Source organism: Pleurodeles waltl, chromosome 1_2 (genome assembly GCF_031143425.1).
Source record: "Pleurodeles waltl isolate 20211129_DDA chromosome 1_2, aPleWal1.hap1.20221129, whole genome shotgun sequence".
In the NCBI taxonomy this organism is placed as follows: Eukaryota; Metazoa; Chordata; class Amphibia; order Caudata; family Salamandridae; genus Pleurodeles; species Pleurodeles waltl.
This window is the reverse complement of record NC_090437.1, coordinates 508623145-508650085: the sequence shown is the minus strand read 5'-3', so window position 1 is coordinate 508650085 and position 26941 is coordinate 508623145. Positions and strand designations below refer to the sequence as shown.

Here is a 26941-nt window from a genome sequence, read left to right as displayed (position 1 = left end):
ATACCTTTCTTCAGGACTGCCACTGCAGCCTGAGTGAAATAGTGCACCCGCTATTTCACAGCCATTTTCACTGCACTAAGGTAACTAATAAGTCGCCTGTGTGTCTAAACTTCATTTACTGAAGGCTAGGTGCAAAGTTACTGTGTGTGAGGGCACCCTTGCACTAGCAAAAGTGTCCCCACGTTGCCCAGGGCCAAATCCCCGGACTTCGTGAGTGCGGGGACACCATTATAAGAATGCACCACATATGTCAATACATATATGTAGCTTCACAATGGTAACTATGTCCATGTGAGGTGTCTAGGATCATGGAATTGAATTCCCCCATCCAAATTTGGTATTGGGGGCCAATCCCATTCACCCTGGGGGCTCCACCATGGACCCTCAGTAGTGCCAAACCAGCTCTCTGAGGCTTCCACTGCAGCCCCAGCTGCTGCCACCTCAGACAGGTTTCTGCCCTCCTGGGGATTGAGCATCTCAATCCCCAGGAAGGCAGAACAAATCATTAGGAGAGGAGTGTTACACCCTCTTCCATTGGAAATAGGTGTTAAAGGCATCGGAGGGGTAGCCTCCCAGAGCCTCTGGAAATGCTTTGAAGTGCACAAACGGTGCCCTCCTTGCATAATCCAGTCTACACCGGTTCAGGGACCCCTTGTCCCTGCTCTGGTGTGAAACTGGACAAAGGAAAGGGAAGTGACCACTCCCCTGTCCATCACCACCCCAGGGGTGGTTCCCAGAGCTCCTCCAGTGTGTCTGTGGCGTTAGCCATCTTACTTTGCAAGGTGTGGGGACCCTATGGAGACTTCTGAGTGGCCAGTGCCAGCAGGTGACATCAGAAACCCCCCTGATAGGTGCATACCTGGGTAGGTAGCCAATCCCCCTCTCAGGGCTACTTAGGGTCTCTCCTCTGGGTGTTTCCTCAGATTCGGTTTGGAAGATTCCTCCAGGACTCCTCTGTTTCAGCTTCTGACCATCAGTTCAACCGCAGACTGCTGCAGGAACTGCTGTAACTGCAACAAAGTATCCAGGACGACTCCTGTGACATGCAACTTCAGCTCCGGCCACCATTTGCAACAGTTTCCAAAGTGTGCACGCTCTGAGGACTACCTGTCTTCACCCTGCACCAGAAGAACCGAAGGAACCTCCCAGTGTTGTGGGACTCCCGTGGGCGCTGCCTGGTCTTCTGAAGGCTCTCTGAAGTGATGAGCCCCCTCTGTCTCCTCAGTCTGAGGAGAGACCCGTAGGTCCCTCCTGGGTCCTGGTAGCTCCTCTTTGACACAAACCACATACTTGCATGAACCAAGGCTTGTTGGCGGAACCCAGCAAAGCAAACAGCCTGCATCCAACAACTCGACATGGGACATCTCTTGCATCAAGCAGGCACCCGCAGCTATCTTCTTTGGTGCAGTTCTGTAATTTTCTTCCAACCGGAAAATCAAGTTTGGCACCTTCTTCCAGGTTGGCAGGCGCTCCTGTTCTTCCTGGACTTTTCTTTGACTTCTGGACTTGGTCTCCTCTCTCCACAGGTCTTCAGGTCCAGGAATCCATTGTTGGTTGCTGGCAGTCTTGCCTAGTTCTTGCATAATTCTTCATCACAACTTGTATTGTGTTCTAAGGAATCTTGCTGTACTTTACTCATGCTTTCCTGGGCTCTGGGGTGTGGTATTTTACTTACCTTTAGTGTTTTCTTACACTCCCAGCACCCCTCTACACACTACACCTGCCTAGGGGGGTATTAGGCATTTGCATTTCACTATTTTAGTATATGGTTTGTTACTGCTAGGCCTACTGCAACCTATTGCATTTTCCACTGTTTGCACTACTCTATTACTGTTTACTTACCTGATTTTGTTTACTAGTCTACCTCCAGAAGGAGGTATTGCTTCTAAGGTAATTTTGGCCTTGTGTCACTAAAATAAAGTACCTTTATTTTTGTTAACACTAAGTATTGTCATTTATTGTGTATAAGTACTGTGCGACTATAGTGATATTGTAGGAGATTCACATGTCTCCTAGTTCAGCCTTGGCTGCTCTGCTACAGCTACCCCTAGATAGCCAGCCTAAGCTGCTAGACACTGCCTACATTTCATTACTAAGGGATAACTGGACCTGATATAAGGTGTAACTACCTTAGGTACCCACTACAAACCAGGCCAGCCTCCTACACTGGGGACACACCAGACCCATCAAGATCATTCTGGCCCTCGAGTAAAACAGTTTGATGAGAACCAATGGAATCAAGGGGATCGGAGGAAAGTGTGAAGAGTCGCTCGATAGGGCATTCCCCATTGTCCCTGGCTGATAGCCCCTAGAGGCAAAGTCTGGGCATTTTTGTTTTTGTTTTCTGTGGTTGTGCATAGGTCTACTAGACGAAAAGCCACATGTTGAAAATGTTTTGTACGACCTTGTTGTAAAGAATTCATTCATGGGTTTCCTGAAGATCCCTGCTTAGGGAGTCGCTTGAATGTTTTGAACCCCTGGAATATGAGTTGCAGTGATTCTCATGTCTCTGGCTATCAACCAATTCCAGATTGTCTGGGCTTCAAAAGACAAAAGTCTGGATCTTGTTCCCCCTTGCTTGCTCAAGTAGGTCACTGCTCTTGTGTTGTCTGTCTGGACAAGCACAGATTTTGTTTTCAAGGACGGCAAAGAAAGCCTTAAGCGCCACATGAACCACAAGTAGAACGTCTGTTAAATAGGCCTGGAGAGGATCAATCTGGTGTATTGGATACCAAACTACAAATTCATCCCAATGACAGATGTATACCGTTTTTATCCAAGGATGCCACAACGACAACCACTATTTCTGGAGGAAGATCGACTTGCTCAGCTGTTGGTTGCTCAAACCTCATGGCATGAAGGTGGAGAGAGCGAAGGCCCTTTTGTTGCAATAGCAGGTCCTCCATGAGGGGCAGCATGATCGGTGGACAGATGCTCAAGCCAAGGTGTTCTGGATACCATACTCTCTCGTGATGATTTGGGCCCTCTCATTCCTGATCTTCAGAACTCTGAGTGGCATCAGATGGAAGGCATACAGGAGTGCAACGTTCCACTCTATGCCGAATGTGTCCCCAACGCGTAGAACTGCTGACATTGCACGTTCTTGGTGATGGCAAATAGATCGAATCAAGTTTTGCCCAGTTAGTGGAAGAGACCTTGGGCCACCTTCGAGAGTAACTGCCACTCACAATCAGCTAGGCATCGACAGCTGAGCGTGCCTGCCCTGGCATTCGAAGATCCTGACAGGTGGTTCACTACGAGGAAGATTCCTTGATGGTTCAACCACTTCCAGAGGCAGAGCACCTCCTTGAACAGAGTCCATGACTACACACTGCCCTGTTTGTTGCAATACCATATGGTGGTGGGGTTGTTGGTAAGCATCTGCACCAGCCTCTCTTTCATAGGCGGAGAGAAGGATTTGAATGCTAAGCCGATGGCCCTCAGTTCCAGGAGGCTGTTATGGAGCCAGGTCTCTGCTCTCCACCTCCCCCAGACAGCTGCATCAATCACCACTATCGGCTCTGAGTGGGGAAGGAAGAGGGCTCTGCTACCGACCCAATTGTAGTCTAGTAACCACAACTGCTGGATGTAGGGAAGTACCATCTTTCTTGGCATGTTACCCTCATTTTTATCTGTATGTCAGAATGTTTTTGCCTGTCTCACTGGGATCCTGCTGGTCATTACCCCAGTGCTCATGGATTGTGGCCTAATGTGTGTGTTGTCAGTAGTGCTTAACTGTGTCACTAAGGCCCTGTTAACCAGAACCTCAGGGCTATGCTCTCTCTGTTTTTAAATTTGTCACTGTAGGCTAGGGACGTCAGTTACCAATTTCAATTGGCACACTGGATCCCCCTTATAAGTTCCTAGTATATGGTATAGGTACCCAGGGGCACTGGGGTTCCAGGAGATCCTTATGGGCTGCAGCATTTCTTTTGCCACCCATAAGGAACTCCTACAAACCCTTTCACATTGCAGCCTGCGCGAAAAGGTGCACACACTATTTCACAGCCATTTTCATTGCACTTAAGTAACTTATAAGTCACCTATATGTCAAACCTTCATTTACTGAAGGCTAGGTGTAAAGTTACTAAGTGTGAGGGCACCCTTTGAGTAGCAAAGGTGCTCCCACGCAGTCCAGGGCTAGTTCCCCAGACTTTGTGAGAGCTGGGACGCCATTACACTCATACACTACATATAGGTCAATACATATATGTAGCTTCACAATGGTAACTCCGAATATGTCCATGTAAGGTGTCCAAGATCATGGAATTTTCCCCTGTTCCAAATCTGGTATTGGGAGCCAATCCCATGCATCCTGGGGGCTTCACCATGGACCCCCAATACTGCCAAACCAGCTCTCTGAGGCTTGCACTGCAGCTACAGCTGCTGCCACCTCACAGACAGGGCTCTGCCCTCCTGGGGTCTGAGCAGCTCAGTCCCAGGAAGCCATAACAAAGCATTTCCTTTGGGAGGAGGATGTTACACCCTTTCCCTTTCGAAATAGGTGTATCAAGCTAGGTAGGGGTAGCCTTCCCCAGCCTGTGGAAATACTTTGAAGGTTATAGATGGTGCCCTCCTTGCATGAGCCAGTCTACACCGGTTTAGGGACCCCCAGCTCGTGCTCTGGCGCGAAACTGGACAAAGGAAAGGGGAGTGACCACTCCCCTGTCCATCACCACCCCAGGGATGGTGCCCAGAGCCCCTCCAGTGTGTCCCAGACTTCAGCCATCTTGTTTTTTTTAAGGTGTGGGGACACCCTGGAGGCCTCTGAGTGGCCAGTGCCAACATGTGAAGTCAGAGATCCCTCCTCATAGGTCCATACCTGATAAGGTAGTCAATCCCCCACTCAGGGCTATTTAGGGTCTCTCCTGTGGGTTTCTTTTCAGATTATGCTTGCAAGTTTCCAACAGGAATCCTCTGCAACTACTACTTCATCCTCTGACCTCGGATCGACCACAGACTGCTCCAGGAAACGCTGTAACAGCAAAGTATCCACAAGGGCTACATTTCCTCTGCAACTCTAGCTCCAGGCAGCAACTGCAACAGTTTCCACGGTGTGCGCGCCCTGTCTTCACCCTGCACCAGAAGGACCGAATAAGTCTCCTGTGGAGTGACAGAGTCACTTCCCTGCTCTTGCAGGCACCTTCTAAGTCGACAACTGGTTCTCTTGGACTCCTCTCCTGGTGACAAGCGTGCTGCTTGGAACACAGGTGGTGGACCCCTACGATACAGACTATCTAAAGGCCCAGCTGTCCAAATTTAGAGGAGGTAAGAACTTGCCTTCCCCGAATGCTACAGTACCTCTGTACACCATGTCATCTTCACCTCCTGAGGTCTCTCTGCACTATTTGCAAGAATCATTGGTGCAAAGCCTGGCCAAGATCTTCAGCACTCCATCCTGCAACGCTCAACTCGCTGATTTGTCCTCCGGGGGCATGGGAATTTCTTTTGTAGTGCTGCAACAACCACAATTTGCACCTTCTTTGTCCCCATGTCCTGGGACCTCCGTGGGTGCTGCCTGGTCATCTGTAGGTTCCCTCCAGTGTTGGGAGCCCTTTCTGCCTCCTCAGTCCAAGTTGAAGCCCCCAGATCCCACCTGGGTCCAGGCAGAGCCACTTTGATGCACAAAACGACTTTGCTTTAACCAAGGCTTGTTTGACAAATCCAGCGCCGAAACTCACCTGCAGCCAATATCTCTTTGTGGGACATCCATCGCATCACGCAGGAACCCGCAGCCATCTTCCTTTGGTGCATTTCAGCAATCTTCATCCAACCCGGGGACTCTTCCTTTGCACCCTCTTCTGGGTTGGCAGGGGCACCTGTCCTTCCTGGAACTTCTTCCGACTTCTGGACTTTGTCTCCTCTCTTTGCAGGTTTTCAGGTCCAGGAATCCACCAATTGTTGTTTGCAGTCTTGCTTGGTTCTTGCAATAACTCTAATCACGACTTGTACTGTGCCCTAAGGAAATTTGCAGTACTTTACTCCTACTTTCGTGAACTCTTTGTGGGATACTCTCCCAGCGATTCTAAACATGCTACACTTGCCTAGGGGGAAATCCGTGATTTGCATTCCACTTTTAGTATATGGTTTGTGTTGCCCAGAGACCTATTTTCTCCCATTCCATTCAATAGCATTTCCTATTGTTTGCACTATCCTATGTCTAATTACTTACACAATTTATACACTAGACACCAAAATAAGGTATCATACTTCGCTCCAGAATGAGTATTACTTCTATGATATTTTTGGCCTTGTGTCACCCAAATAAACTACCTTTATTTTTGGTAACACTGAGTATTGTCTTTACTTGGGTGTAAATACTGTGTAACTATAGTGGTATTGCAGGAGCTTTGCATGTCTCCTAGTTCAGCCTAAGCTGCTCTGCTACAGCAGCGTCTCTCAGCCTAAGCTGCTAGCACACTATTACATTTCACTAATAAGGAATAACGAGACCTGGTATAAGGTGTAAGTACACCCAAGGTACCCACTACAAACCAGGCCAGACTTCTACACTGGACGTGGTTAGAGAGATGCACTGGATAGCCTTCATATGCCACCTGATGTGCTTGACCAGTAGGATGCAGGAATTTATCAGTCCCAGTAGCCTCAGAATCTACCTCAATAAAATTCAGGAAAGAGCCTGAAAGATCTGGATCACATCCTGAATTCTCTTTGCCAGAGGACAGGTATGAAACCGAATTGCGTCCAGAATGGCTCAGATGAAGGGGAGTGTCTTAGAAAGATTTAGGTGTAACCAGCAAGTTGGTAGTAAACTCCAAATATGACAGAAGGCTCACCTTAGTCTGGAGGTGGTTGACAACTGCCTGGGTCTAATACACCTGCAATCTTCATCGAAGCAGAGATAGATTGGGAAGCCTGACGTTTGAAGGTGTGGTGCTACCACTGTCATCACTTTCGTGAAAACCTAAGCAGCAGTGTTGAGACCAAAGGGGGTCACAGCAAACTGAAAATGTTCTTGTTTCACAAAGAACCGTAGGTGACATCAGTACGTCTACAGAAGCAGTATACAGAAATGTGTGTCCTGCAAGTCTAAAGCCACCATCAAGTCTCCACAGTCTAGGAGGTGACATTTACCTTGCAGACTGAAAGGGAAGGAATGGTTGCTGATCTGTAATCACAGTTCTTTTAGGGGACTACAAGAAAGAAACCTTTCTCTTAGGGGATCTCCATTGATAGTCATTAGCACTGAATAGTTCAGCCCTCATGCGGGGAAGCCCATCTGTAGGAAATGACCCTCTTTCTTGGTATGGTTACCCCCTTTTTCTGCCTGATGTCAGTGTTTTTGACTGTGTTCACTGAGATTCTGCTAACCAGGACCCCAGTGATTATGCTCTCTTCCTCCCAAAACTCTGTATTTCATCCCACAATTGGCACACTGGTGCCCCATTATAAGTCCCTAGTATATGGTACCTAGGTACTCAGGGAACTCGAAGTCCATTTTCCCCAGACTTCGGGAACGCCATTTTACGCGTGTACTGGACATAGGTCAATACCTACTTCCAGCTACAGCTCCAAACATAGGCATGTTTGTTGGATTCATACCCCATTGCTTTTGCAAGCAATGGTTGTAAGATTCCATGCGCTCTGGGGGCTCCTTACAGGACTCCCAGCATTGCCATTACAGCCTTCTGAGGGTTTCCAAGCAGCCCAAGTTGCTGCCACCTCATGTTACTTGAGAAGCTCAAGCCCAGGAAGGGAGAACAAAGGATTTCCTTTGGGAGAGGGGTTACACCCTCTCCCTTTGGAAATAGGTGTTACAGGCTGGGGAGTGGTAGCCTCCCCAAGCCACTGGCAATGCTTTGAAGGACACATGGAGTGCCCTCCTTGCATAAACCAGTCTACACTGGTTCAGGGACCTCCCAGTCACTCCTCTGGCACGAAACTGGACAAAGGGAAAGGGGAGTGACCACTCCCCTGCCCATCACCACCCCGGGGGTGGAGGGTGGGTTAAATGTTAGGAGGTTGGGTGCTCAGAGCTTCTCCAGAGGGTCCCTGGGTTGTGCCATAGTGGATTCCAAGTTGCCAGGGAGCTCTGGGAGCAACTGAGTGACCAGTGTCAGTAGGTGACGTCAGAGCCCTCCCCTGATAGGTGCTTACCTGTTTAGGTGACCAATCCCCCTTTCAGGGCTATTTAGAGTCTCTCGTTTGGGTGGTTCTTCAGATTCAGATTGCATCCTTCATGTCTGCTTCTCACCCTAGAAACTGCATCTGGGCCCTCCAGGAACTCTACAAACTGCAACAAAGAAGCAAAGATGACTTCAGCAACATGGCATCTTCAGCTTCTGTCAGCAACTGCAACTGTTTCCCAGTCGTGCATCCTCAGAGGACAGCCTGTCTTCAGACTGCACCAGAAGAACGAAGGAATCTCCCTTGAAGTGAAGGAATCGCTCCCCTGCTTCAGCAGGCACCTCTCTGCATCGACGACTGGCGGCGTGCGTCCCCTCTCCTGACGAGTTGCGTGGATCCAGCGTCATGGGTGGTGGACTGAAGTGGTCCCGACAGTCCTGATGTCCTACTTTAGTGGAGGTAAGAGCTTGCCTCCCCAAGCAAGACAATACCCCGTGCACCACGTGTGTTTCAGTTGCCAAAGCTTGTTGGCATACTTCCATGAAGTTATTTGTGCACTGTGCAGCTCCTGCCCCCAGCACTCTACCCTCCGACGCACAGCTTCCTGAGTGGTTCTCCGGTGGGGTGGGATCCTTTGTTGTAGTGCTGCGTGGGCCAGGATACCTGGACCTGGTATAAGGTACCCACTACAAACCAGGCCAACCTCCCTATAAAGCGGTACTGGCATTGGAAGTGGTGCAGGAATTGTAGGAGGTGCTGAAAATGTAGGCATTGGAACAGGTATTAGAGGAGAAGGAGGGTCTGGAAGTACTATGGGTGATGGTGGAGAATACGCCCTGGATTACTCTGAGTCAGATGTAGATGGTAGACGTCATGGTCTTGGCATCCTCAATGTTGAGACTCCTCAGTGTCAGTCTCCTACGTTGCGATCTCGATAAACTGTGATGTTGACGTTCTCCTTCACCTCAACGTCATGGTGTCCCTCAATGTCAAACTCCTATTTCTTGACTTCGAACGTTGTCTCCTCTTCGACATCGACCCAGCTCTCGACAGCAAACATGTTGGTGCCCTACCTTGTCTCAAAGTCAATGCCCTTGATATCAACCTTGAACAACGTTGTTTTAGCTTGTGGCTTCTCTTTTTGGATCTCCCATGCCTGGAGTCCTTAGAGAAAGGTGGGAGAGCCCTGGTAGAGGACTTACAATCTCCTCGCTCCCTGGATGTCCCACCTTCAGACTGTGCCTGTTGCTGCCTACGTTGCTCTTCTGTTCCATGAAAGAGAATGTTCTCCCTTTCACTTAGGGATCAAAAAACGTGAATTTCAACATTATAATTCCATGGTAATTTTGAACATGACTACAGCCCGAACTGCTAAACTGAATTACACCAAATTTCTCAGAAATGGTCCAGAAAAAAGTATTTTTGTTGTTTGGTGTAAATCCGTTCAGTAGTTTTTGAGATATTAAAAGAAAAATAAATATAGATATATAGAGGTGCAAAGGCTTCGCAAATACTCCCGATCTCGGGCTGAGATTTGATTGGCTGCAAACACTTCAACAAGGAAGTGTTGGCAGCCATCTTGGCATTAGTTTAAAAGCGGTCTCAAAGAGACTAGAGGTATCTTTGAATCTGCATCTGGTGGTGTGTAAAGAAAGGAACTGATGCCAGCAGCTGGGAGTGGCCCCTATACAGGGTCCATCTGTCATTTCCAGAGAGGAACGGCACTGAGGAGCACAGTGCACATGTACAGTAGCACAGATGTACTCCTCAAAAGTTTCTGGATCCATTATCACATCTGGACATTTTCAAAAGGTGAGTAATCTATTGAGTAATCTATGTTTAGAATACTCTAACAGAAGACTGCCATCAATTAACACTCACCAAAGGACGTGACAAAGCTGCAACAGTTTTGTAAAAATGAATAGTAAAATACTGCCATTTCGGTATGTGTGACATTGGTAAAAAAAACGATTTCAAAGATGAAAATGCTCTCATGTGTGCTTCCACAAGTATCACTAGGTTCAGTGAACGCCAGTGCAATTGTGATATTTCTGGTTTGCTTTTAATGTTTGTTTCTTTTCTCACATTAAAAGCACTTTTTGTCCCTTGAAAATGTGACACATTTTGTGTAGATAAGTGGTAAATAATACTCATTTAAATGCCTGGCACTGAATAACAGAAGAAGAAAATGTTCAACAAGGTACGAACCTTCAATTGTAAAGTTCGGCACATATTCTGCATTTATGGATATCATTGAAAATTACCAAGTTAAAGAATACTGTATATATCTTTACAGTAGATGTTGTTGACCCGATGTTATTGATACTCAATGTTTCTGTACTTGTTCCAGCAACAGACTTTAACCTAGTATTTATTTCCATTAATCTTACAAACATTAGGCAATACATATTACTAGCAATCACAGAAAGCACTGGGGATCCACATTGTATACTTCATGCCTGGTGGCAGTTTTGTTAACGTTTCACTACTAGAGTTTTGAATTTGAATTTTTAATGCTCAACCATACTATTACTTCATAGTACCTTTTCTTCAAGGGATAACGCGGTTTGTAGAGCAACTGACTTCTCTTGAAGGCTTAAAGAATAAGCTTCAACTTGATTCTGTAGCTCGTCCATATGACATTTCTGCTGTTTAAGTTCTTCTTGAGCTATTCTTAATGCCTCTTCAGCTTCTACTGACTAAAAGAAAGTTTTGTGTTTCAGTCAACAAAACAAACAGATAAACTTAATGCTTCTAAAGCTACCTGCAAAAAATAGTTCAATATTAACAATAGAATAACAGTTAAAACACTGAAAAAACTATAAGGGATAATAAACTAGTATTTTTAACAGTATTATCTAGGAGACGCTGTATTACTACCCAATGTAAAGCAGTCCTTTCATGTGGCAATACAATGCTGGGTTTCTATATACCAATGACTGACCCGTCTAAGGTTCTTTTCAACATCTTCACTAAGCTGGGCTATCACAGCTCTCGAGGTTTCTTGTGTGTGCTCTAGCTCAATCTTTTCTTGAATAAAATCTGCTGCACGATCTTGATATTCCTGCAGTTTTTTCGTCAGTGCACATTTTTCCATTTCTACTTTTTCCAATTCAGACTCGCCAGCCTTTAATCTCTCTTCCAGTCGTTTCTTCTCTGAAAACCATCCTTGCTCTAGTTGTTCTTTGTTATTCATAACCTGCTCTTTTTCAAGTGCCATGTGATTCAGATCTTCTAATAGTTTTGTTAACTAAACGGAATATTAGAAAAATACAAATTACAACCATGACAAAAAAGAATTTTAATTAAAGTTAAATAATTCTCTCTAGTAAGTATAGTTAAATCCAAATATTGTATGAGGGAACATGAAGCAACTGAAAAGAAAACAATGTTGACGGTTCTTAAGTAGCATTTAAGTGTCCCATAAGATTGATGTGGGTCTTGGAAGGCTTTTTGTAGTGACTGCATAAACGCTGTTTTAAGTATGCTTTTGTAACTTTTAAACCCCAACTATACAACTCTTGCAGCAGAGATGTATTACTTACCTGCAATCAACCTTCCTTAAATATTGTGTACAGGCCAACATTAGATCACAGGGCCTAAATGTATTCTTAATACGAATGCAGCAGAGTTGATTCCATGACACGCTAAGTTAGACATCTCAACCCTCAGAGCGTTCCGAGGTTTGGGACGATTAGAAAACAAAGTTAAAAATTGATGTTTTCAGTTTTTCTTAAGAAGGAAATTAAGTTTTCTGATGGGTGGATCCCCAATGGTGGAGGATTCCAAAGAAATTACTTTCTGTAACATTCTTTCTGGCAGAGACTAGCTGAGATTCCTCACCTTTTGAATATTTCCAAGGCTGACATGGAAACATTTTAGCAGTATCTCTGAACACCAGTAGGTGGCTCTGTAAAAATGCCTTTCTGCTCCGGAAATGTGGTGAGCCTGTACAGGTTCACTCCCCCATGCTGGTATCAGTTGCTTTCAAATATCTGTCCCCCAGAAGCAGAGCCCCAAAAGCAAACTGGTACAGGGTTTAAAAATCTACGCATCAAATATTAATGGAAAGAGTACAGCCACAGAACGGTGAGGAGGGGAGGGTCGATGAGTAAACAGCAAGAAAGAGTAGCAGAAAAAGCATTACCAAAGGTAACCACCTTGTCTGATAGTCTTTTAGCTGTACATTCTGCACCTTTTTAATAGAAACCAAAGCAGTACCTATGTGAAGGTGGGTCTGCACATGGACTCTAATGAGAAAGTCCTGCAGGGCTGAGCAGGCAAAATGCCCCTCTCCACAAGCTTGACTGTCCAGACAATAGTCCTTTGTGAACATATGGAGGTAGGCTCACATAGCCGTCTGGTAAATGTCCAAGACTCCACCTGCAAAGCAGTGATATCATGTTTCGCCCTGGTAGAATAAGCATGCTGTCCTTATGGAGGCTGCTTTTTAGCCAATACGTAGTACATTCATCCATCACTCTCTATTCTTTGGTACGAGTTATGAAAAAGCTCACAGCTCTTGGGGGTTAAAGCGATGAAATCTCTCCTCAGAGGAGTGAGGCAGAGCATAGAATGCTAGTAAGGTGATGTTCTCACCTGGAACTGCACCACAATTTTAGGCAAGAAGCCCCTGTCCACCAAGCCAGCTTATGAGGGAAGATATTGTACAGTGCTTTGAGACAGAGCTTGAAACTCACTCACAAAGGCTGGAAACTGAACAGTGCCTAGCATGACTCCCATGAAGAGGAGTAGCTGAGGTGGTAGGTGTGAATTTGGCACATTGATAGTGAACCCTAATGATGACAGGAGGTTTGCCATAGCGAGGAGGTGGTTCATGACTGCCTGGGGTGAGGCCACCTTCAACAGCCAGTCGTTGAGGTAGGGGGAAGACTATTAACCCAGACCTCTGAAGATGTGCTGCCACCTCTTCCATCACTTTCTCGGACACCTGAAAGGCACTGGAGAGACCTAAGAGGAGCACAGGGAAATGAAAATGCTCCTGCCCCACCATAAACTGCAGGTGTCGTCAATGGCTCTGTAAGATGGGCATATGAAAATAGGCATGCTGAAGGTCCAGCGCCACCATCCAGGCTCCAAGGTCAAGGGCAGGCGTAACGTTGGACAGTAAGAGCATTCTGAATTTATCCTTCCAGAGGAAGACAATAAGGCGGCGCAGGCCTAAAATAGGTCCAAGTCCTCCACCCTTTTTAGGCACAAGAAGGTAGCAGGAATAAGAACCACATCCTGCTTCAGGCTTGGGCACCCTTTCAATAGCCCCTTTGGCCAAAATGATTTGCACTTCGGGTCACAAAATGAAGATATGATCCTCCATCAGTTGCTGGTCAAACGGTGAAAGACAAAGCAGTAAGAAAATTAGAGGTAGGGCCTATCCCCCACTGAACAATTTTCAGGACCCACCTGTCTGATGTAAGGCACCCTGTGGAGGCTTGATTGATTGGTATTATGAGGCACCTCTGCCGAAATTGTGAAGGGAGTGGTAGGGCTGATGTGGCTGGCAAGGTGGGACAGATAAACCCAGGTAGCATGGCGTGGCTCCATTTTTCATGAACTGCTCGAGAGTTGAGTCTGCCTTGTCCACCAAACAGATGAATCTCAAATGGCATGTCCATGAGGGACTGCACATCGCCTGAAAAACCAATGGACCACAGCCAAGCAACACAGGTGCAAGTAGCCTGCTAAATGGAAAACGTAGTGTCCAAGCAACAACAAACTGAACTTGCCTGCATCTTAACTGTACTACATAGCCTGGGGCAAGGACAAGACAGATCTTCAAGAATACCTAGAAGGACTTGAGCCACTCCAAGGGGCCTGGAAATCAAGTCTTTTCAGGCACCATGCATCTACAGTTCGTGAAGTTAAGTTGGTAGATACAAAGGCCCTTTTTCTAACTGTCTCCACTCGTTTTGACTCCCTACTGGCGGGAATGTGGCGGGGGTAAGATTTGGTTGCAGTGGCCAGCTTTAGCAAACTAAGAGGCGAGGAGTGCAGATATAAAAATGCTGGGTCACATGGGGTGGGATATTGGAGTCATGCAATCTGGCAGTTAACCAATCGGGGAGGACCTGTGCAAGGTTTGGCTCATGCGCCTAACAAAATGTCTGTAAGGACCTCATTAAAAGGTAAGAGGGGCTCAGTCTGGTTTAGTCAGTCTGAAGGACCTTCGTAAGAACATTGCTGTTGACCTCCCAGGTGGGGAGCAGGAAGTAAAGTACTTTGGCTGCAATACTTATGACCATAGCTTAAAAAGCACTTCTTGGTGGCCATACCATGGGGTGAGAGGAGCCATGACTCAGGAGAGGGGTCAAGGCGACTACTCTCGTGCAACTTGTTGTACCAATTCTTTTAATGGTATGGCTTGCTGATCTGATCATCCATGTTGTAGCAAAGTACACTCTTTTTGGCATGGTGACCCCCACTTTTTGCTTTCTGTCAGTATGATGTTTTTAATGGGATCCTGCTAACCAAGACCCGAGTGGTTGTGTTCTTTCCCACTGAATTTGGTTGCCTAAGACTTAGCACACCCCCCACAACTGGCATACTGGTGCCCCTGTAAAAGTCCCTAATATATTGAAGTTAGGTATCCGGGGCACTGTGGCAACAGGGGTTCCCATGGGCTGCAGCATGCATTGTGCCACCCATGGGAGCCTATGAAAAATGTGTCTGCAGACCTGCCATTGCAGCCTGCGTGAAAAGGTGCGTGCACCCTTTCACTATAGGTCACTGCACCTGTGTCCAGCTACATAATGGTAACTGTAAACCTGGGCATGTTTGGCATCAAACATGTCTGAATCGTATCCCAATACTGTTGCAAGTATTGGTTGTATGACTCCATGCACTCTGGGGACTCCTTAGAGGACACCCAGCATTGCTCCTACCAGTCTTCTGGGGTTTTCTGAGCAGGCCACGCTGCTGCCACCCCTCAGACAGGTTTCTGCCCTCCTGCTGCTTGACCAGCTCAGGCAGAGCAAGGCATAACAAAGAATTCCCTGTAGGAGAGGGAGGTAACATCCTCTTCCTTGAAAATAGGTGTTACATGCTTTGGAAGGGGTAGCCTCCTGAAGCCACCAGTATGCTTTGAAGGGCACATTCGGTGCCCTCCTTGCATAAACTGGTTTGCACAAGCCCAGGGACCCCCAGTGCCTGCTGTGGTGAGAAACTGGACAAAGGAAAGGAGAGTGACCACTCCCCTGTCCATCACCACCCTAGGGGTGGTACCCTGAGTTCATCCAGGTGGCCACTTGATTCTGCCATCTTAAATCGAAGGTGGGCAGAGGCCCCTGGAAGATCTGAGTGGCCAGGTCAGGTAGGTGATGTCACAGCCTCCTCCTGATAGGTGGTCACCCTGCTAAGTGACCAATCCACCTTCCTGGGTTCTTTAGGATCTCCCTCTTGAGTGGGTCCTCAGATTCTACATGCAAGATTCGAGCAGGACTCCTCTGCATCTTTGACTTCGTCTTCTGGCCACTGGGACTGCAACTGGATCCTCTGGAACTGACAATCTGCAATGACTCCGCTCTGCAACATTGTTTCTCTGGCTCCTTCCAGCAACTGCAACATTTTCCGAGCTGTGCATCCTCTGAGGGCAGTGAGTAATTAGCCTGCACAAGAAGCTAGAAGGAGTCTCCCCTTGAGTGAAGGAGTCACTCCCCTGCATCTGTAGGCACCAACTACAACTAGCGGCATGGATCTGCTCTCCCCCAGAACTGCGTAGATCCTGCATCACAGGTGGTGGTCTGGAGTGGTCACCTTGGTCCTCTCTGCCAGCTGTCCAACTTGGGAGACAGTAAGCCCTTGCTTCTCCTTACACAACAGTACCCCTGTGCACAGCTACTCTTGCACCTACCAAGGCTTCTTTGCTCCTCCTCCAAGGGATCTTCAGGCTCCGTGTAGCCCTGGCACTGAGCACCTCTTCCTGCAAAGCATAGTCTCCTGCCTGTTGCTCCAGCGACGTGGGATTCCTCTCTGGTGTGCTGAGTGGGCCTCACCCCAACTGCTGTGCCTACTGCCAGAGGGTTGCCTGTGGGAGCTGCCTCCTCTTCTTGTGACTCTCCCAGTTGCTGAGGGTCACCCCAGACTACCCTCCGTGGGTCGAGTTCCCTGGACCTTGCTGGTCCTCTTCAGCCTTTCAAAACTTCTTCTCAGTCTCTTGCATTTGCCAAGTCTTGGTGGCGGTTTTCAGACACCACTGAGTAACTGCATCTAGACCACCAATGTGGGATACCACCTGCATCACTCCTGGGACGAGTCCGTGCTGCACTGCTGGTTTTCTTCATCCACCAGCAAGCTGGTCCTGCATCTACAGAAGGGTGGGTAGTGGCTCCTGCCACCACTGGACACTCCATCACAAACTGTACTTGGTCTCCTTCCTTCCTTTGAAGGTCATCTTCTGTCAGGATCCACCTTTGGGTTTTTCCAGTCTTGTCTGGGTCTTGCATAAAGTCCTCCTGTTGGTTTTGGAGAAAACCAGGTACTTGCCTCTTCTCTCCTGGCCGCTGGGGGTCACCCTGGTTCTCACCTCTTGGGGTTCCTAGTTCATCCAGCTCCCTTCTACTGATCCCACTTCCTTGGGTGGGGGACTACCTTTCACATTCCACTTTTTTAGTACATGGTTTGACCCTCCCCTGGGGCCCTTACTATTTACCTATACGTTTGCCAATGTTTATTGCTTTCTAAGCTCTTTACTGATTGCTAATATTTATATAATAGTGTGTTTACTTACCTCCATTTGGGGGATTACCTATTCAGTATTCTAATATTTGGGTTACTATAATAAAGTACCTTTATTTTTTAACACTGTGTGGTTCTTTCATGTGTTATAGTGCTGTGTGACTATAGCGGGATTGCATAAGCTTTGCATGTCTCCTAGATAAGTCTTGGCTGCTCATCCAAAGCTACCTCTAGAGAGCCCTGGTTTCCTAGACACTGCCTACACTTTCACTTAAATGGGATACCTGGAATAAAGTGATACCACCACAGGTGCTCACCACACACCAGGCCAGCTTCCTTTACACGTCATAATTATTATACGAGAAGGTGCAGAGAAGCTAATGCAAAGTGTGTGTTTTCCCTTGTGAAAACTCTGGTGGCGGTAGCGGCATCTCAACCGAGGCCAGGCAGTGCCTTGGACAAAGTCAAACTGGCGCCGACTCACAGCGAGAGAGTAAAATTGGTACCTCATCCTCCACCGTCTATGTTGAGTCAGTATTGGAGTCAAAGTTCCAGGAATCAGCATGGATCTCAGTGGTGGTAGTGGTCAGATCTGGAGCGGGATGGTCCCATGGTGGGCTCAAACCTGCTGGCAGTATTCTGGATGGTGGGCCTCCCTGCTCCATGGAGCCCAAAGGTGCACTAGAGTACGTAGGCAGGGCTCGAAAGAGCCAGAGCATTGCCTTGTGCAACTCTTCAATTTATCGAAAATAGACCTGTAAACTTGGTTTGTGCTGTGAAAATTTGCAGAATAGGCTCTGACGTTGATCGACTGGGAGTGCAATGGAGAAGCATGGTTACGAGATTGCACCTTCTCACGCGTGTGTGAGTAGCAGAAAGGAGTTAAGCACATCTTGGAATTTTTGTGGTTTGTTTCCTTTAGCTTACCCTAAGACTTTGAGCACAAGCCTCTGAAATGACTCCTGCAACTTCTGGACTGGGACTGACTCTGATTTGAAGTGGTCTTGTTGGAGTCCTACTGGGCTTGGAGAAAGAGTTTCACCTATCAGTCTTGTATGGCTTTCAGGTTCATTGATGTCCAGTTATTGTAAGCCTTAGAGTTGTGGCTTGTCCCAGGCACCACAGGCAAACCTCAAGAGGATCTGTCACAGACTTTTTGGGTGAGTCCTTACAGTGTTTGAATCCTGTTGTCTTGGGAGATGGCATTTCCCTTGCACACTGAAGAAGTCATTTACCTTTGGCAATGCCGTATCTGGTAGAGACAATATCTAGTCGCAGATTCCTTACCTTTGAATTCCCCAAATGTCAGACTGGATCCAGATTTTTTCACAAGCAGTACCCCTTGCGTGCCGGTAGGTGGCATCAATGGGCTAGGCGCGGCAGTGGCTTGGTCAGCGCCAGAAGGTACATCTGCGCTACCGATATAGGCGCTATCTCCTTGCTCTGACAGTTAATTTATCCCAACATTACATGCAGGAGCGTGGATCCATGAAGAGCACTGACACTGGTGTGTCCAAACTAGGACTCAAAGGGATCATCCCTAACCCTAGAAATCTGTCTGCAGAGCGGGGAGGATGGGTGGGTCTATAAGGAATCTGCAGCTAGATTTTGTCTCTACCAGATAAGGCATAACTGTAGGTAAGTAATCTTTCATCTGATAGAGACGTGTTACCGCAGATTCCTTACTTTTGAATAGATACCCAAGTAATACCATCCCCGGACATGGGTCTGAGGACAAATTCAAACTAAGGAGTGCTGCAGGACTGAACGGGCAAAACATCTCTCACGACAGACCTGACTTCCCAAGTAGAAGTGTTTTGTAAACATGTGCAGTGATGCCCATGTTGCTGCCTGGCAGATGTCCAGGGCTGGGACTTCAACTGCTAATGCAGTGGTCGCAGCTCTGGCCCTGGTGCAATGAGCCAACAAGCCCTCAGGGACTTGCTTTTAGGCCAATGTGTAGCAGATTCTGATGAGTAGAACTACCCATCGGGACATGGTTAGTTTCTGCACTGTCTGACCTTTCTTTGCACCAACATACCCCACAAACAGTTTGTTGTCCACCCCAAAATTTTGTGCGACAAAGGACGAATGATGCTCTTTTTGGGTCCAGACAGCGGAGTCTCTCTTCTTTAAAAGGAAGTGGAGGTGCGTAAAAAAGCGGGCAGAGTGACAGATTGCCCCACATGAATTAGTGTCACCACTTTCAGGAGGAAAAAGGCCCTAGTGCGAAGCACCAGTTTGTCTGGAGAAATAGACAAGGAGGGAGGCTTGGATGACAAAGCCTGCAACTGACTCAGCTACGAGAAATGCTATTTTGATCCTGAGCAGCTGCAGAGGACAATTGTGTAGAGGCTCGAAAGGCGCACACCTTAAACAACCATTTGCAATGCAATGGGTCTTGCGATGGCTGGTATAACAGCTATTAGCGTTGTAAATTCCTAACTGGATCTTTCTTGCCACAAACTGAAAAACAGTGGACATAGGTGAGCCGATTCAAAGTGCCGCGGCCGTCATGAACATGAGCGCAATGGGAAGACACAAAAGAAGTTTGATCGCACTCAAACATATCAGCAATTGTGCAATTATCCATGTGACCGGGACTGTGCGAATGGTGGTAACAAAACTGCCCCAAGGAGGGACAAACTTAAAGCATTTACCAATGATAAAGGATTTTTGAAAGGCAGGCCCATGAACAAGTGATGGTGATGGGCACAAGGTGGGCATGGTTAAAAGCCCACAAAGATACCAACACGTCGGAAAAGGAGTGCTTTAGCGTTGCTATGCTTAACCTATAAAGTAAGAAACAAACTAAGGCACACTTAGGCATCATAAAAGGAGAAGTGCAAAACATATGTACATGTCCTATAAGGAATCCATTTACAACAGGAGACTTTAATAACAAGCATTTTCAATGCAACGGGTCTTGCATCTGTCCGAGTTAGAGCTATTAGCGTTGTAAAGCAAAAAAAAAAAAAACAAGCAGCGCAATTGCACTGCGTGGAAAATAAACAAATAAAGTAGTCTGGACCCCAGGCCGAAAACATCGAGCCTCGTATGTTTTTAGTACTTTACCAGTGCTGTGTAGGTGGGCTAAACACTGGAAAAGGCATGTCGTATGCATACCTTTCACAAATGAAAGAGCGGATTTTAAAAGGCAAGCCCACAAACCAATGTAAGTGACTGACGTGGCATGGGCGTGGTTTAAAGCCCAAAGAGAGATAACAGAATGGATGGCGTGCTTTGTGCACGCCCATAAAAAGGGTTGGTCAGGCAGCCAAAAGAAGGTTGACAAAGCAGAAAGGTAACCTTCAGACTACCAAAAGGGTAAGAAAAGAAAAAACATAACCGAGAGAGGCAGAAAGCGGGTTGATAGATTTTTCTGCACAATATATTACATTTCCACCCTCCTCCCCCATCAGCAGACGTATATCATCTTGGTGGAGGATGATCTGGACCATGCTAAAGAGATTCCCCTGATGCTGAGCCCACTGGAGCTTCAGGTTCCCACTACAGAGGCTGCATATGCCATCTGGCATGTGTCACTAGCAGGATTCAGGAGACCATGAGGTTCAGCAGCATCATAGTCATTCTCACCAGAAGACAGAGCCTGAATCATAGTTATCTTAGCCTGAATATCCTGGGCTCGCTGCTCGGAAGGCTAAGCCCAGAACTATGTTGTGCCCAGAACAGCTCAGTTGAAAGGGAGCATCTGAGAGGGAGTCAGGTGTGACCGACACATTGATAGTGTACCCCAGTGAATGCAGGAGGTTTGTCGTAGTCTGGAGGTGGGAGACGACCACCTGGGGCGAGAGCCTGCCTTTGACAGTCAGTCGTCGAGATGGGGGAAGGCAGAAACCTCTCACCTCTGCAGATGAACTGCAACCACCGACATAACCTTGGTGAACACCCGAGGGGCATTGGTAAGGCCAAAGGGGAGTACGCTGAACTGAAAGTGCTTGCGGTCTACTGCAAACCACAGGTAAAGTCTGTGGGCAGGCAGAGCTGGAATGTGTAAATAGGCATCCTGCAAGTCCAGCGCTACCATCCAGCCTCCTGGGTCCAGGGCAGACAAGACCCTAGCCAATGTGAGCATTTTTAACTTCTCCTTTTGAGGAAGATATCAATGGTTCGCAGATGTAGGATAGGGCAAAGACAATTCTTTTTGGGAAATCAGAAAGTAGCAGTGTAGGAATCTGGACTTCTTTGCAGATGTCCTCCCTATTTGGTTGCCACATGTAGAACTGCTGGATGCTGGTTTTAGACTATGACAGTGCCCTGAGGCCTGCTAACTAGACCTCAGTGCCAGTGCTCGCTCCTTAAAACAAGACTGTAGGAAGCTGGCTCTCTATATCGTGCACCAAAACTAAGTACAATGTGCAGAGTCCAGTGGATCCTCAATATTTATTTTTATATATTTTGTAATCAGGTAACTAGATTTACAAGCACAAATACTTTGCAGTTTAAAAAACCAACAGTGCAATTTGTCAGTTAAGCAATTTTAACCTAGGGGAGGAAAAACTAAAATACAGTTTTGCAGGTAAGCACACTACTTACAAATCCAGTCTTCGAGGTTTTAGGTCAACACCAGGCAAGGTTCAAATTTGTAACAAGAGTGTATCCACAGTGGAACGGGGCAGTTGGGTGCAGAGGACAAATTTGGTGACCAATCTAAACCAACAGAGACTGTGGGAGGACGAAGATGTGCTCACAGATGAGTAAAGCGGAGTCAGGGGCCGATCTTCTGTGGTTGAGCTAAGTACAAGGTGGGCCACAAGGCAGCAACAAACTTACACCCTCAGAGGCACAGGGACGGCCGGATGCAGAGAGCTAACACAGCATCAGTCTGTAGGAGGATGGCCTGGTTTGTAGTGGCAGCAAAGGTACTTGCACCTTATACCAGGTCCAGTTATCCCTTATTAGTGAAATGTAATCAGTGTCTAGAAGTACAAGTTACTTACCTTTGATAATGAAATATCTGGTAGAGACATATTCAAGTTGCAGATTCCTTACCTTAGAATTTTCCCAAGGCGTCCGACTGGACCCGGAGATTTTTCTTCGCGCAATACCCTTTGAGCAATTTGCACGTCATTAGGTGGCGTTGGTCGACTTCGCAGGCGTCATTGATGTCGTAGTCACCGTAATGACATCTGGAGTAGTACAAAGACTCCGCCTCAGCGCAATAACGTCAGTTTCTTTCAACCACATTCCACGCCAAAGCGCAGAGCAGCTAAGAACACAGATTGGTGAGCCAGAGCTAAGGACCTGAAGGGGGAATCCTTGTCCCTAGAAATCAGTTCACAAGTGGGGAGGATGAGTGGCACACAAAATACACCTTCAGTGGCACAGGGGCGGCCAGATGCAGTGTGCAAACAAAGCGTCAGGCCTGTGACTGAAATCAATGGAGGGACCCGAGGGTCACTCTGGCGATGCATGCAGGGCACAGGAGGGCTTCTCGGGCCAGCCACCGAATGGGCAAAGATGAGGGCCGCCTGCTGATCACTCCTGCACTGGTTCTTGGTTCCTCTAAGGCCTGGGGGCTGCAGGTGCAGTCCTTCGTCCAGGCTCGGGTTCATTGTTACCAGGCAGTCGCGGTCAGGGGGATTCTCTGGATTCTCACTGCAGGCGTCGCCTTGGAGGTGCAGGGAGGTCGTCTCAGGGTGGACATGCCGTGGGGGGAGTCTGGAGGTCATTGCTGCAGTTTTGGTTTCTCTGGACACAGGCCGGGGGCGTCAAGTGCACAGTGTTGGGGACTCATGCTTCAGGAGTGAGGTGGGAGTCCCCTTAAAGATGGCTTCTTCTTGGTTGTTTTGGACAGAGCCGCTGTCCACGGGTGTTTCTCTGTCCTTTGGGTTGCAGGGCAGTCCTCTGATTCGGCAGAGGTCGCTGGGCCCGCTGGATGTGTCGCTGTTGCAGGTTCTTGGAGTCTGGAGACAGGCCAGTAGGGCAGGGGCCAAAGCAGTTGTCGTCTCCTTCTCTGCGGGGCTTTCGGGTCAGCAGTCCTTGTTAGGTCGTCAGCAATCTGATTTACTGGGTTCAGGGTCGTCCCTAAATGCCAGATTTGGGGGGGTGTTTAGGGCTGGAAGGCAGTAGCCAATGGCTACTGTCCTTGAAGGTGGCTACACACTCCTTGTGCCTCCTCTCTTTGGGGAGGGGGCACATCCCTACTCCTATTGGGCTAAATCCTCCAAAGCAAGATGGAGGATTTTCTAAGGAAGGGGTTACCTCAGCTCAGGACACATTAGGGGCTGTCTTGGCTGGAGGGTGGTGACTCCTTGTTTTTCTCATTAACTCATCCAGACTTGCTTCCAAAAGTGGGGACTGTGTCCAGGGGGGCAGGCATCTCCACTAGCTGGAGTGCCCTGGGGTGCTGTAACACCAGGCTTGAGCCATTAAGGCTCACTGCCAGGTGTTACAGTTCCTGCAGGGGGAGGTGTGAAGCACCTCCCCCCAGGACAGGCTTGGTTCCTGTTCACAGAGTGCACAAAGGCACTCGCCCCATGTGGCCAGAAACCAGTCTGGACGTGGCAGGCTGGCAGAAACTGGTCAGATTAGAACTAGGAGTCGGATTGGTATTCAGGGTCATCTCTAAGATGCCCTCTTGTGTGCATTTCTCAATACATCCCACACTGGCATCAGTGTGGATTTATTGTGCTGAGAAGTTTGATATCAAACTTCCCAGTATTAAGTGTAGCCATTATGGAATTGTGGAGTTCGTGGTTGACAAACTCCCTGACCATATACTCTTTATGGCTACCCTGCACTTGTAATGTCTAAGAATTGGCTTAGACACTGTAGAAGTATAGTGCTCATGCAGGTATGCCCTCACCTGTGGTATAGTGCACCCTGCATTAGGTTTGGAAGGTCTGCTAGAGGGGTGACTTACCTATGCCACAGGCAGTGGGCTGTGGGCATGGCATCCACCCTGAGAGGAGTGCCATGTTGACAGTCTTTTTCTCCCCACTAGCACACACAAGCTGTGAGGCAGTGTGCAGGTAATGAGTGAGGGGTCCCCAGAGTCGGATAATACATGCTGCAGCCCTTAGGGACCTTCCCTGGCATCAGGGCCCTTGGTACCAGGGGTACCAGTTACAAGGGACTTACCTGAGTGCCAGGGTTGTGCCAATTGTGGAGACAAAGGTACAGTTTAGGGAAAGAACACTGGTGCTGGGGCCTGGTTAGCAGGGTCCCAGCACACTTTCAAATCATAACTTGGCATCAGCAAAGGCAAAAAGTCAGAGGGTATCCATGCCAAGGAGGCATTTCCTTACACTCACTCTTTAAATCTTCTATTGTGAGTAGATCCCTGAAAGGTCTCACCCATTTATTTCCTCCCACTCCTTTTATCATGCCTCAGTGGGACTTCAATCTTGTCCTTACTTATTTAATGTCTACTCCCTTTGAGCCAATGCTCAATTGTCCCTTATGACTCCTCACCTTCAGAACTATCTTTCTTGTTCCCATCACCTCTGCTCGCAGGGTGATTGAGATTCAGGCTCTTTCGTCCAAGCCTCCATACTTGTTTGTGCACCCTGACAAAGTAGTGTTGTGCACTAAGGCTTCCTTCCTTCTAAAGGTGGTTATGCCTTTTCATGTAGGCAAGTCCATCACCCTGCCTACTTTCTATGCACCCCCAGGTCCTTACCATGAGGAGGAGAGACTCCACCGTCTGGACCCAAAAAGAGCATTGGCATTGGATCTTAATTGTATTAAAGATTTCCGGGTGGACGTTCAACTGTTGGGTATGTGGGTGCGTAGAAAGGGAATGCGGTGCAAAAACGTACCATCTCTCGATGGGTGGTACTTTGCAACAATATGTGGTACGCTTTGGCCAAGAAGCAACCCCCTAAGGGCTTGTGTGCTCATTCCACCAGGGCAACTGCTGCTTCCACTGCGTTGGCACGAGGAGTTCCTGGATATCTGCCAGGTAGCTATGGGGGCGTCTCTGCAGGTTTGCTAAACACTACTGCCTGGACAGTCAGGTCTGTCGGGACGGCTACATTGATAGTTCGGTCCTGCAGGTCTTACTAGTATGATCTTTGTTCGCAGCCCACCACCGAGGATGACATTGCTTGGGTATGTCTTCTAAGGTAAGGAATCTACAACTAGAAGTCTGTATCAGATGTACAAGTTACTTACCTTCGTTAGCAAAATATCTGGTAGAGACATTGTAAATTCCGTACCAACTGTAGGAAAATGCCTTATGTCTTATGACACCCTGGGGACCCCTCACTCAGCACATGCACACTGCCTCACAGCTTGTGTGTGCTGGTGGGGAGAAAATGAATAAGTCGACATGGCACTCCCCACAGAGTGCCATGCAAACCTCACACTGCTTGTGGCATAGGTAAGTCACCCCTCTAGCAGGCCTTACAGCCCTAAGGCAGGGTGAACTATACCACAGGTGAGGGCATATGTGCATGAGCACTATGCCCCTACAGTGTCTAAGCAAAATCTTAGAGATGCCCCCTGAAAACATACCCGACTTCCAGTGTGGGCTGACTAGTTTTACCAGCCTGTCACCCACCAGACATGTTGCTGGCCACATTGGGAGAGTGCCTTTGTCACTCTGTGGCCAGGAACAAAGCCTGTACTGGGTGGAGGTGCTTCTCACCTCCCTCTGCAGGAACTGTAACACCTGGCGGTGAGCTTCAAAGGCTCACCCCCTTTATTACAGCGCCACAGGGCATCCCAGCTAGTGGAGATGCCCGCCCCCTCCGGCCACTGCCCCCACTTTTGGCGGCAAGGCTGGAGGAGATATTGAGAAAAACAAGGCGGAGTCACTGGCCAGTCAGGACAACCCCTAAAGTGTCCTGAGTTGAGGTGACTGACTTTTAGAAATCCTCCATCTTGCAGATGGAGGATTCCCCCCAATAGGATTAGGGATGCGACCCCCTCCCCACCGGGAGGAGGCACAAAGAGGGTGTAGCCACCCTCAGGGCTAGTAGCCATTGGCTAAACACACCCCTAAATTGAGTATTTAGGGGCTCCCAGAACCGAGGAAGATAGATTCCTGCAACCCGAAGACAAAGAAGGAATGTTGACCAGAAGCCCTGCAGAGAAGACAGAAACACCAACTGCTTTGGCCCCAGCCCTACCGGCCTGTCTCCCCACTTCGAGAAAAACTGCAACAGCGACGCATCCCCCAGGGTCCACCGACCTCTGAAGCCTCAGAGGACTACCCTGCATCTAAAAGGACAAAGAAGCTCCCGAGGACAGCGGCCCTGTTCACCAAAACTGCAACTTTGCAACTAAGAAGCAACTTTTAAAGACCACGTATTTCCCGCCAGAAGCGTGAGACTTTCCACTCTGCACTCGACGCCCCCAGCTCGACCTGCGGAAAACTAACTCTACAGAGAGGACTCTCCGGCGACTGCGAGCCAGTGAATAGCCAGAGTTGACCCCCCCCGAGCCCCCACAGTGACACCTGCAGACGGAATCCAGAGGCTCCCCCTGACCGCGACTGCCTGTTTCAAAGAATCCGACGCCTGGGAAATAAACTGCACCCGCAGACCCCAGGACCTGAAGGATCCGAACTCCAGTGCAGCAGTGACCCCCAAGGCGGCCCTCTTCCTAGCCCAGGTGGTGGCTACCCCGAGGAGCCCCCCCCGCCTGCATCGCTGAAGAGACCCCTGGGTCTCCCCATTGAATCCTATTGTGAACCCGACGCCTGTTTGCACTCTGCACACGGCCGCCCCTGTGCCGCTGAGGGTGTACTTTCTGTGCCTGCTTGTGTTCCCCCCCCCCCGTTGCCCCACAAACCCCCACCCCCCCTAGTCTGCCCTCCGAAGTCGCAGGTACTTACCTGCTGGCAGACTGGAACCGGGGCACCCCTATTTCCATTGAAGCCTATGTGTTTTGGGCACCACTTTGACCTCTGCACCTGACCGGCCCTGAGCTGCTGGAGTGGTAACTTTGGTGTTGCCTTGAAACCCCAACTGTGGGCTACCTTGGACCCAACTTTGAACCCTGTAAGTGTTGTACTTACCTGGGAAACTAACAAATACTTACCTCCCCCAGGAACTGTTGATTTTTGCACTGTGTCCACTTTTTGTCAACACCAGGGCAGTGCGCGCTCTATTGCCGACTAGAATGCAAAAACCAAGCACTCTCAAAACAACGTAATTTATGCATTGTGCTGATATGTCGTTGTTTAACCTTT

General features: G+C 48.2%; 1 protein-coding gene across 5 annotated transcripts in view; it reads right to left on the bottom strand.

Annotated features, from left to right (window-relative positions):
• CENPE (centromere protein E) overlaps window positions 1-26941 on the bottom strand; it is a 1295748-nt gene that overhangs the window by 293992 nt on the left and 974815 nt on the right. For 4 of the 5 annotated variants that reach the window (XM_069241483.1, XM_069241500.1, XM_069241518.1 and 1 more), the window contains 2 exons: window positions 11033-11338; window positions 10632-10787 (listed from right to left, as the gene is read on the bottom strand). In XM_069241483.1, coding sequence (XP_069097584.1) covers window positions 10632-10787; window positions 11033-11338 — 462 coding nt within the window. The remainder of the gene's footprint in view (window positions 1-10631; window positions 10788-11032; window positions 11339-26941) is intronic. The other variant, XM_069241509.1, reaches the window with a different exon arrangement.